Source organism: Ictidomys tridecemlineatus, chromosome 6, assembly GCF_052094955.1.
Source record: "Ictidomys tridecemlineatus isolate mIctTri1 chromosome 6, mIctTri1.hap1, whole genome shotgun sequence".
NCBI lineage: Eukaryota > Metazoa > Chordata > Mammalia > Rodentia > Sciuridae > Ictidomys > Ictidomys tridecemlineatus.
The window spans coordinates 64,129,521-64,142,046 of NC_135482.1; the positions used below are offsets into that span (position 1 = coordinate 64,129,521).

At 36.5% G+C, this 12,526-nt stretch overlaps 1 protein-coding gene across 6 annotated transcripts in view; it reads right to left on the minus strand.

Annotated features, from left to right (window-relative positions):
* Dip2b (disco interacting protein 2 homolog B) overlaps positions 1–12,526 on the minus strand; it is a 239,212-nt gene that overhangs the window by 81,209 nt on the left and 145,477 nt on the right. For 5 of the 6 annotated variants that reach the window (XM_021726156.3, XM_078014694.1, XM_078014695.1 and 2 more), the window contains 2 exons: positions 11,601–11,726; positions 437–649 (listed from right to left, as the gene is read on the minus strand). In XM_021726156.3, the coding sequence (XP_021581831.2) occupies positions 437–649; positions 11,601–11,726 (339 nt within the window). The remainder of the gene's footprint in view (positions 1–436; positions 650–11,600; positions 11,727–12,526) is intronic. The other variant, XM_078014696.1, reaches the window with a different exon arrangement.

Genomic DNA, 12,526 nt, shown 5'->3' on the forward strand with positions numbered 1-12,526 from the left:
AGCTTCATTGATATTGGTTTAATGTAGAATTTGCTCAGGTTTAATGATTTTTATTTGATAGAATATAGACAACAATCCTGAAGAATTCTAAGATGCTACATGTTTTAACACTCTTTAATATATGAAATATTCTTCAAGTGGGACAAACCAATACTAAGACTGGTGTTATATCTTGCAGCTTGAGTATTGCTTATGGAAATAGATATGGCTTCAGGTGGGCAACACTATGCTCCAATAATGCAGATGATACCTATCATTCCTGCAACAAATGTATTGCTGGTGTTTCCTTCTTTGCCTCATTAACTGTCACGTTCTCTCTGATTATCTGGTTTTTTAGGCCACGTTGAAAAACCTAACACAAATCATAAATTGTTTCCTGAATACTGGTTGCCAAATGAAACATAATTTGGACTCCTTAGGTAGATTCAGCTCCTACCTATTCGGGTATTGGCAAATACATCAGCTAGAGACCCACTGGTTCCTTTGACCTCTCCATGGGACAGCGTAGAAGATGCGGATGAAGAAGTGGACGATCCCTGAATTGAACGGTTGATCCAGGACTCAGCATTCTGTAAGCTCTGTTGCAAGGCAGCAGAGAGCACAGCTTGGCGTCTCAGAGAGCCCTCATCCTCAGAGGCCGAAGACGTGTCTGTGTGGAATTAGAAAAAAAGAAGTTCTCGATCCTGCCTAGAATAGAAACTTTTCAGTTCTTGCTCAATGAGCACACACTCTTGACACCAGCAAAACATTCGCATTGTTAAGTTAGATTAATAGGTAAAGTTTCTCAAGAATCTCAAAGATGTGTGAGCCAAAACTTCCAAGAATAAAACAACCTAACTCTTCAGGTTTAAGTTGTTTAAAAACAACAAAAAAGTAAACTTTAGGAACCTTTTTACTTCAGTACTTCTCTGTTTGAGCTTAATATTCAAATTCTTCTAGGTGACCTACTTATGTTCAGGTAATATTGAAGTGCTTATATATATCTTCCTCAATCTCTTACTTAAATCTTGTGATAAGTTGCCACATTGATGTTTACAATTACTTTGTTAGTCTTTATTTGAAATTATCCTGATAGGAAGATGAAAACTGATTCTTGTTAAAAACCTGTATGCCAGTGAGCTAGGTGATAGGGAACTGAAATGGAGTAAGAAGCAGTCCTTGGCCTAGAAGCATTCATGGCTTTAGTGGAAAAGCCAGCTAGTTGCGTGTGGCATACGTAAGCTTTCCAAACATGACGGCGGTGGGGGGGCCTACCAATTTGGACTTCTTTCCTTAATTCTCAGAGAAGAATTGTGAAAAATTCACTGATTTCTGTATTTAGCCTAGCTAAATCCTAAATTAGAAATGTTTTTAAAATAAACAACAAAGTTCAACTGAACATAAGGAAGCAAAAGCCAACAGAAAGAGAAGTCCAGACTCTAATTATTCTAGACTCTAAGCTTACAAGGCATACAAGTTAAATGGGCATTTGGTCTGATGTATGGAACAAGGCCTTCAAAATGATTTGGGGGGGGGGCTATGATTTGTGATCTGTGCACTGAACGATTTTATTCACATTTTTTATTTTTTACTATATTTTTGTTTGCTTGTTTTTGTGGTGCTGGATGAAACCCAGAACCTCACATATGCTAGGCAAGTGGCCTACCACTGAGCCACATCCTTAGCATCAATTTTTTAAAAATTAAAAATTATGTGTTAGTCAGGCACAGTGATGCATACTTATAACCCTAGCTATTTGGGAGGCAAAGACAGGAGAATTGCAAGCTCAAGGACAGCCTGGGCAATGTGAGACTCTATCACAAAATAAAGTAAAATAAAATAAAATGGGCTGGGAATGTAACTGGGTGGCAGACTACTTGCCTAGCTTGCGTGAAGCCCTGGGTTCAATACCAAGGTGTGCATGGGGGGAAATATTGTGGTTACTTCTGCAGAATACTCTCCTCTAATTTAGACGAAACTGTAGGTTCATGTCCTGCTTTGGTTCAAAAAGCCTACGAGATAACTACTGGGACTGGAAAACGAGTAACACTTTGCAACAGGAATTATTTGAACTACTAAAGACTAATCTAATCCAGAAGTCAAATTCTGTAAGCCCAGATGAAGAAAATTAAATAATAACTACATTCTTGCTTCTTGCTCTGTACTACCACTAGTTTATTACTTTATATTGAAGGAGATTTGAAGCCCAAGCCTCACTGATGATCTTGTTCCTTTAAAATGTATTATATAACCATATATGTGCTTGGAATTAAGTCCTGGGGATTCTGAGAGATATTCTAGGTCTCTCAAACAGTTAAATCTCTAAAGAAGCCTATAATTTGGTACAGGAGACACACAGCTTACATATTGTTGCAAAAAAATACATTATGCTAGAAATGGGATAAGCAAAGGGTCCCACATAAGGAGACCAAACTTAGTGCACAGTTTTAAGTATTTCTATATAAGTGGAGCAAAGACAGATGAGGCATGGTGGAAAAGTATGAGGCTGGAGACATAAATAATGAACAGATCTCAAGGGGATAAAACAAGGAGGTTCTTCTTAGAGAAAAAGATATATAATACAAAACGGATTGACTAAAGGAAAAATACAAAAAAAAAAAAAAAAGAAAGAAAGAAAAAAGAGAAGCAACAGAATCTGTAACCCTTTAAGGAAAGCATTTTGCGTAATTCCCAGAAAATATTCTAACATTTTAGCTGTACCTTGAGACACAAAGATACTTATCTTTGTAAGCATGCAAAAGTAAATTAATTAATTAATTAATTTAAAAGGTTGGGGTTGTGGCTCTGTGGTAGACTGCTTGCTTTGCATGAGTGGTGTACTGGGTTTGGTCCTCAGCGCCACATAAATCAATAAAATGAAGGTATTGTGTCGATCTATAACTAAAATTTTTTTTTTTAATTAAAGGAAAAAAAAACAAGTTGTGGGGCTGGGGCTCCACAGTAAAGCGCTTGCCTAGCATGTGTAAGGCCCTGGGTTCAATCCTGAACACCACATAAAAGTAAATAAAATAAAGGTATTGTGTCCAATATTTTATTTATATATATATATATATATATATATATATAAATATTGTTATGGCCAGTGGGACAGAAAGTTCAGTAGAGAAAGCAGAATACGGGGAGGAAGGAAGAGAGGGAAAAGTGGGGGAAGCAGGGATTTTGCCAAAATGAACCCAGCTACTATGTATAACTTAAAAAAAAAAAAAAAAAAAAAAAAAAGTGGTATAGCCAGAGAGACAGGTGACTCTGACTCCCAGAACAAAATGTTTTCAGGGTAACCCATCTCAGGATCCCGCAATCTACTCCGAATTTACAGTCTGCTTTTACTGTATTTTTATTTTGGTTTGTGTAAGTCTAAAATCAGAATAAACCACTTCTTAAAAGATAGAAAAGCCAGTATTTTAATGATTAGGTTTATAGAAAATTGGTTTTGTTATATTTCTATATTATATCAATTATGTAATTAGGTATGTTGTTTCATCAATTACTTAATTTGTCTGTTAGCCTTCCTCAGAATGTTTAATGACTTACAGCTACAGAGTGGCTTAATGTAGAAGGAAAAATGGCTTCTATGTCAGTCTTCCATTTGAACTTTTAGGTCTACTACTTAATTAGTTATGTGAGTTGGGGATAAAATTGTCCATTTGCAAAAGTTGTTTGCTTGTTCATTCATTCAACAAACATGTCTAAACACAAGTTGGGGGGCTGGGGATGTGGCTCAAGCGGTAGCACGCTTGCCTGGCATGCGTGCAGCCCGGGTTCGATCCTCAGCACCACATATAAACAAAGATGTTGTGTCCGCCGAAAACTGAAAAATAAATAAATAAAAATTCTCTCTCTCTCTCTCTCTCTCTCTCTCTCTCTCTCTCTTAAAAAAAAAATAAACACAAGTTGGTAGGATATAATGTTGAGCAAGAAGACACAGTCCTTATTCTCAGAGGAGTTTAGAACAGGTGTTCAAGGAACTAAGACCTAAACCAAGGCCTTCAGTTTATAAAGAAATTAGTTTTAAGACAAACAAGCCTGGGGGAGAGAGCGCAGTGGTCAGGGAAGAACAGCACGTGAAAAAGTTTGGAGGAGAGAGTAAACTAGACACATTTGAAGATCTTAAAGAAGCTGAGACTAGCAGAAGCACAGGATGCAAAGCTGATATTGATGGAAGAAGCTGGACAAGTAGGCAAAGCTATACTGCTAAGGGTATACTAAGGAAACTGGTCTTTATAATATCTTCAGTGGTAGACCATGAAAAAAGAATGTACGGAAAGCACCCACAGCAGTGCCAGCACAGAGCAATAGGATGATAAATGTTAGTTCCCCCTCTTATCCCTAAAAGGACAGTTCAAAAAATGTTTCTTTTTGATTTGTAACAGTACTGAAAATTTCCCTAATAAATACACAGCTAGTTCCTTCCTATAAAACATGAAAGTAAAGAGGATAGAAACTGATTAAAGTCTGATAAAAGAAAAACATACTGTGTTAATCATGCAACCTGAGAAATGGGGTAATGCTATGAATAACTTCCCCTGAGAGAGCTCAAAGATGCAAAACTGGATAGACAAGGCTTAAAGATGATTATGTGTTAAGTTCACACAAAATGTAAGTGATGCAATGGGACTCTATCTTTTTAAAAATAAAAATGGTTCTCTTAACTATTTTTATTTGATAGCATTTTAAAAAATAAAAGCAATTGTCATCCACAAAATTACTACAGTTTGCAGATATTTGATATTAATATTATCCATTTCCTAGATTCTGCTTTTGTTTAACATGAACACACACCTATTTTCCATTTTAACTAAAGTCCCTAAGCTCTCGTATATGAGGAATACAATATATGTCTATACAACAGAAAACAATTTTGAAAGCATGGTTTTTAAATTCTGGTGTGATTTTAACACAATATCATTTAAGACTGGCCACCAGAAGACCACAAACTATTTATAAGTAGTTAGGAAATACATAAACAATTTGCTTGTTGATTTTAAGAGAATAAAAGTCTCTTGGGGGAAGAGTTACTGGAGATTTAACCCAGGGGCAATTTAGCACTGAGCTATAGCCCTAGCCCATTTTAAAGAAAGAGTTCCATAAAAACTAGGAAAAGCATATTTCTATACAAAGATTTGTACATTAATGTGCATAAGAGCTCTATTTGTATTAGGTAAAAATTGGAAACAATATAAGTGTCCATCAATGAATGATCTACTACCATGACAGGCACAACATGTATGAATTCTCAAAATAGTTATACTGAGTGAAAGAAGTTACAGCATCCTTCTCCAAAAAACAGAAGTAAAACTATGTGATTCTAACATAAGATTCTAAGGGCTGAGGTTGTGGCTCAGCAGTGGAGTGCTTGCCTAGCAGGTGTGAGGCCCTGAGTTTGATACTCAGAACCACATAAAAATAAATAAATAAAGGTATTGTATCCAACTACAACAACAACAACAAATATATATATATATATATATATATATATATATATATATATTTAAAAAAAGAATTCTAGAAAACTGCAAAATAATACACAATGACAGAAAACATATTAAAGGTTCCCTAAGGATGAACATAGGAAGAAGTGGGAGAGAGAATTGGAAGGAAATTTAAGGAGTTGGGGTGAAGATGTCGTTTTGTTTTTGTTTTGTGGCAGTACTGGGGATAAACCCAGGGGTACTTTTCCACTGAGTTATATAACCTACCTACCCATGGTACTAGGGATTGAACCCAGGGGGTGCTGCCACATCCCTAGCTTCTTTTGTTTTTGAGATAGGGTCTTCCTAAATTGCTTAGGCCTCACTAAATTGCTGAGGCTGGTCTGACTGAATTTGTTATCCTTCTGCCTCAGCCTGTAATCCTTACTGGGATTACAAGCCTGCTTCACTGTGTTTGGCTTCATTAAAAATAATAATAATAATAATAATTTTAATTGTAGATGGACACAATCTTTATTTTATTTGTTTGTTTTAACATAGTACTAAGGATTGAACCCAGTGCCTCACACATGCTAGGCAAGCATTCTAAGGCCAAGCTGCACCACCAGCCCTGGCTCCATTTATCTTAATTGTGACAGTTTTATGGTTTTACTATGTCAAAAGTTGGCAACATATACACTTTAAATATGTGCTGTTGGGCTGGGGTTGTAGTTCATGGACTCCAATCCTAGCACCAAAAGGAGAAAAGAAAGGGTCTCACTGAGTTGCTTAGGGCCTCGCTAAAGTTGCTGGGGCTGCCTTTGAACTCCTGGATCCTCCTGCTTCAGCCTCCTCCCAAATTGCTGGGATCATAGCATGGGCCACCACACCCAGCCAGAAATGCTTTCAAGAGAGGCAGAAGTTTCTGTTGGCAAGGAGAAGTTTGAAGCTTAAGAAGAAAAATCTTTATAGAGAATCAGGAGAGAGGAGTCTAGAAACATTTAGTTCTGAAGGTAGGGCAACCTGAATCTATCTTGGGTTATAAATTCTGAGGCACTTAATTTAACACGAAACCCAAGATGGGAAATGATTCACCACACAATTGTTAGGAAGATTTCTAGAACTACTAAAGATTTTTTGTATCCTATAATACTAATCTATGTGCATAGAGAGCTAGCAGGGGACCAAAAAATTGGTCTGAGCACCTAAAGAGGAAGAGTCCATGCCTTGCGTAACAAACTAGGATACCTTTGGAAGACAGTGTACTCACTACTAATAATTACTGAAATACTGCTTTCCTAGGTATTTTCTCATATATCTGTGGGGGGAAAAAAGTTTACAAAATAAATTAATGCTCTAATTAACACTGGGAGAAAAAGGGTGTTCCTCCCTCCCATTAAATTGCTTATTTGAAAATTAGGCTTTTAAAGTCAGATTGCTCTGGATTTAGAACTTAGCTCTGCCACAAATAGCTACTGGGAAAATCAGATGGGGGGGGGTCTTCATTCTGTTTTTTTTTTCTTTTTATTAGTCTGGGGTTTTCTTGTTTGGTTTTGCTTTTGTTTTTTGGTACTGGGGCCTATAACACTGAGCCACACCTCAGTCTTTCCCTTTCAATGGTAGATTACTTCCACTATTGTCTTACTAGTTCCCATTCAATGGATCTTTATCTCTTGAGAATCCTATATCCCTGGCTGAGGATGTGTCCTTTTAGAGACCATCTGTACCCCAGGGATGTCTTAGCCTAAGACCACTTGTTAATGTTGGTTCTTATCAGTCACTAGTAAAATTCAAACTTTGTAACCACTGGCCACAAGTCCTAGGGAAGATTCCTGGTTGTGCTATCTCAAAGGCAGTCAAAAGGCAATTTTTCTTGACATTTTCTTTTGCTGGCAGGTTAGTTTTTTTTTCTATTTTACTCATATGTCCTTGTACATGCTTCTTTTTCTCTCACTTTCTCTTTCTTCTCTCTTTGGTACCCAGAGGGTATTCAATAATGTTATGTAATTATAAAACTACTTCTATTGTCAAGTTTTAAATTTTATAATCAGCTATTGAAATATACAAATTCAATCTGATATAGAGTTAAGTATTTTACTATACTTTGGCTTATAGAAACTTAGTTCCTGAAGTAATAATGAAAGTATGCTATTAAAATGATCCAAAGCTATTAGTTTATTTATAAAGATCCAATTTATCAACCAATTCTGTTTACTTTGTGGTTTTGAATAAAATTAGAGTATTTTGGGGGAAATTCCCCAAGCTGATAATTCAACAGGTATTCTCTTTTAAATAAATTCCTTTTAACTGACTGATATGTGTTTGGGGGTAACCTCTCAAAAGGCAATGGTTTATTTAATTAGTTTGAAATAATTCTCATTCTAGCATCAGGCAAACATGAGCATCTAATTAGATGAAAAGGATTTCCTACACATGATACTTTAGAAGGGTAGTAAGCAAGAAGACTTTTAAGTTTGACACTTAATTGCTATTTGACCTGGGGCGAATCAACGACTATGGAAAGTCCTCTGCAGGATGTAAGGCACTATAAATCCATAAACCTAGTTAAAATATGTCCAAAGTATATTAATATCCTAGTCTCTTCATGGGCATCATTTTCATATACAGAAATATAGAGCTAAATTTCTCTTCTGGCCCTAAGAATTATTAAAGCCACTGACCAAACAGGGTCCTATTTGAGACAGATGACTAAATTGAAGCTCCTCTCTACCCAAGCCAGTTGAATAACTTACTATATGTTTTAGTCATTATGTAATCTATCTGGGTCACCTGTGTACCCCTAGAATGCTGCAAAGGATAAGTCAAGCAGGGTGCAGAAAAAGCTCAGAGAGGAAAAATATAAATAAATGCTATAGTTTTTTGCATTGTTTTTTCCCTATGAGTGAGTAATAGTGTTACACAAAGAACCTACAAAGGAAAAGCTGAGGTAATTGCCTCATGATATTAGTAAATGACTTCTGCATATAAAGGGAACTAGATGGCAGTAATTCAAGCAGTCCAAAACACTCTGTGGCACTCTGTACCACAGACATTGAAAGAACCATAGATTGCTACTGACTTAAGAGAACTTAAATCTTCCAATGGATGGTAGAAATCCGTGTACATATCATCAATAAGAAAATTTTAGGCTGACATATTATTACTTAAGAATAATTTGTGAACGATAAATTATTTCCCTTGCCAACTATTCACCAAATTTTCCAGACTAACTATCTATTTAAATGAAGCCAAGATTTATGACATATTCCTTATATGCCTTCAAAAGAACCCTACATTTTCATCAAGTCATTTATGTGTTGTGTGCCTCCCCAGGAAGGCAAAGAGGCTAACTAGCTAGTATGTTCTAGGAGTTGCCCCAGAAACTAAGTTCACACAGGACAACGTGAGCAGAGTACAAGACTTGACCTGAAATGTGCTCTGTGGTGTGTGACATAACAGTTTACAAAGAAAGATAATGAAAATATTATGAAATCTCAGGTGAATATTTCCCTCCAAAAGTGGCACATCTTTTTTAGGTCATTTTATAGCTGGTCAGAGCTGACATTTTTAGAAACAGCCAATAACAAACAATAATTTCAATTCCTCCATCCTCCTATTTCTTTCAATCCACCCTCAGTTCTTCTAAACAATACTGTCACAATTCTATTCCTCTTCCTCATTCTTGAATGCAGCTCAGAATTTTCCTAAACTTGAGTGTTTCATGGGCTAACACAGTAGATATGGAAAATAAAACCTATTTGACATCCCTGGGTTATCCTATAACAGATGCTAAGTGATGCTTAAACTGCAACGAGAAATAGGGAGATTGCCAACATTCTTACCTGGTGGTTCTGAAAAGCTTGGAGAAAATGGAATTCAAATTCTAATGTGAGAACAGTAAATTCTACCTGCTAAAATGGAGGGTGCTAAAAGAAACCTTATGATGTAGTTCTTCCCACATTCCCTCAGTAAAGCAAAGTATTTGTTCCAGGCATGTGCATAATTGTTGAATGAAAGCATCAAGATCTATTGGAGAGTCTAAGTGAGAAATCACTATGCAGGGTGTTCTCAATGTTTCCTCTTGATGGGAGAGAATTCCGATCTACTTGACAATACACATGTTCCTAATTACAAGTTGGGGTTTCTCAAATACTATTCAGAGATCCTCAGAACAGAAAATAAATGGATTTATAATAAATACTCTGCTCTGCTGAATACATGTCTTATAAGAGAGGAGCACATCTTTGTAATCATGAAATTTAAAAAAAAATACATAATGCAATCAAGAACTTTATGTACATCTCCAAGGCTGCAGAAAGAGTAGAACATTAGTAGTTAGAAATACAGAGGCCTACAGTGAATTCCAAAGGACTATGGTCTCATTCAGCACCAAACAGCTGTGATTTGTTTCTAGACTGGTAAATTTCCCTCAGGCAGTGACTTTTGTAAAAGGGGATAAAAAGAGATTTACACTCTTTCTGAGCATTCTCAAGATCCTTTGCTGCACTCTCACATTTAACCCAAAGCAATGAGAACAGCCTATTTACTCTGAAACTGGATTGCTTTAATACAGCTTTGGAGAGGATTATTTCGAAGAACTACATGTCCTGTTGCTCCCTACCCTTTGCCATTTACTGCAACTGAACCCTCTACCACTCTGCAGTAGAATCTGCCAACAAGAAATGGCTACTAAACTGAGAGCCCCTTTATCCATGAGGACCCAATTTGTGCTATACTAATGTGGAAGGGAACCCATCCAAGACTTTGAATGAGTGGGTCTGAAGTATGCATCATTACAGACAAAAATGCCTTATTGTGATGGTCTGCTAGAGGTATCTTGTGTTACATTTTGAGCAACACTTGAAGCCACAGAGCTATTTCTCTTTCAGACATATTGACACCACAGATGTGAAGGAAAAAAGCACACACAGTTCATGAGCTCACAGCACACCCAAATGCTCTGAAAGTTAGCCAAAATCTGGGAGAAAACTATTAATGAGTCTGGATAAGAGAATAGGCTCAGTATGAATAGTTCAACAACGTGACAACTGTGAATAAAAATCAAACACAATAATGCAACTTTCCTAGGAATCTCCCTATAGACATGCTAGGCCAAAACAGTATAGGGGAAAATTTTCTCCAAAGATTTCATTAGCAGAATATGACACCGCATTGAGGCTCGGAAATAGATTTACTATGTTTAGTCTCAGACACCTATGTGAAAATCTTGTCTGGGATTGATCTAAAAATATATATATATTTTTTAAAGGTTTTAAAAAACTTTGGCAAAACTTGACATAATGGTGCAAGCTTTCCAGCGGCTTGGGAGGTTGAAGCAGGAGAATTCCGAGTTCAAGGTCACCCTCAGCAATTCAGCAAGACCCTAAGCAATTCAGTGAGACCCTATCTCAAAATAAATATTAAAAGGGCTGGGGGTGTGGCTCAGTGGTTAAGCACCCCTATCAGTACCCTCCCCCTCAAAAAAAAAAAAAAAGGAGAGGAAAAAACAAAAACTGTGGCAAAGATTCTGCACAGACTAGATAACTTAAGGTTGTTGCAGTCATTTCTCAAATAGGAAGCTGTAACTCTTAAATTTACCTGAGGGGGCGTAAAGACTCTAAGTCTGCTGAGGGAATGGAATAAAGATATCTAATTCCTACTGATCTCAGGATCCCATTAGAAAAAGTAGATCCTGAACAAACTAAAATGTATATAGATATATCCATACACTAAAACATTTCCACATTTTTACATATCTGCACAAGTACTCCTATAGTCTTTAATGACACACAAAATCCTGTTTCAAGTACACCTACTACTATTACTGTTGCAGAGATGGAGTAAATATATGATTATTGGACATATTTTGGGTGTCCATAAAAACATTATTTAATCACAGCAGGGCCCTGACCTGTGTTTATTCATGACTACATGAATTTGGGGATTAAAAAGGAAATGCTGGAAATTCAGAATAAAAGTTTTTGTTTTTTAAAAAGCTTTACTCTTAAGGCTTCTTTTCATGTGTTATTTATAAGGTGATAATCAAAACCTGCTGCCTTCAGAGTATGCTCTTATATAATTTTGATGATGCACAATGAGTTCCACCTTCTATTTCCAGAAAGAAAAGTCAGAACTTACCTCAAGAACATCAAGATAGTAACTGTTAGAGAGAAAGGGTTTTGATAAACTTACCAGGAGGCGTACAAGCATCTGCAGGAGACTGGACAAATGTGGACCGCCTTTTGGTGGGCATGGGCAAAGCCATTTTTTGTTCCTTATGTTTTGCCAGTGCAGCTTGAACTGCTTCTGTGTGGATATCTGAAAAGTCAAACAGTTGCATTTATTTGCATTTATTCTGGCTTGTAACATGTTTACTGATGTAGACTGAACTTTTTATTGCTGCCTTAATTATTAAAAAACGTAAAGGGGATGTGTAGGTGATTTTTATTAATCTTTTAATTTACACCAATTAAAAAGAAAAACCAAAAATAGGAACAAAAGAAGTCAAGGACAATTTAACAAAGGAGAAAAATGAATCCAGAATGATTATGTGACTGACATACCAGACAAGAAGTTGACTGAGATGGGAGGAGGGGTACAGTCTAACATGCATCTATGCCAGGAGCAAATCCCACCTCTAAGTGAAATGAGTGCTGTGCAGGTGCCTAGAGGAGACTCATTATTTTTCAAAAATAAGAAGCTTAGGGTTTGCTTAACTGTCTGAAAGAAAACTTGGTTGAGACCCCTCAGTTCTATGCCACAGGAACACAAGGGATGATTTTGATCTAGAAAAATATAAGGACAGATGTTACTTGTTTGCCACTTTGGCTACAAAAGAATTCAACTCTACTTGCTCTTCCTCCTAACAGGAATCTCAAACATATCCAAACAAAACTCTTGATTTTCCATTCCCACTGTAAATTCACCCTGCATTCCTATAAAACAGGATCACACTGTATACAATATTTTGGGTTCTGCTTTTAAAAAAAAATTCTTATAAAATGTTGAGAGGTTGAATAACCAACTGAAGTAAGATAACAACCAAAGTGGCTTTCCCAGTTCACAACAATTTCTTGTTTAGGAATGGCCTCAGTCTACATGCTATCCATCCTTCCTTT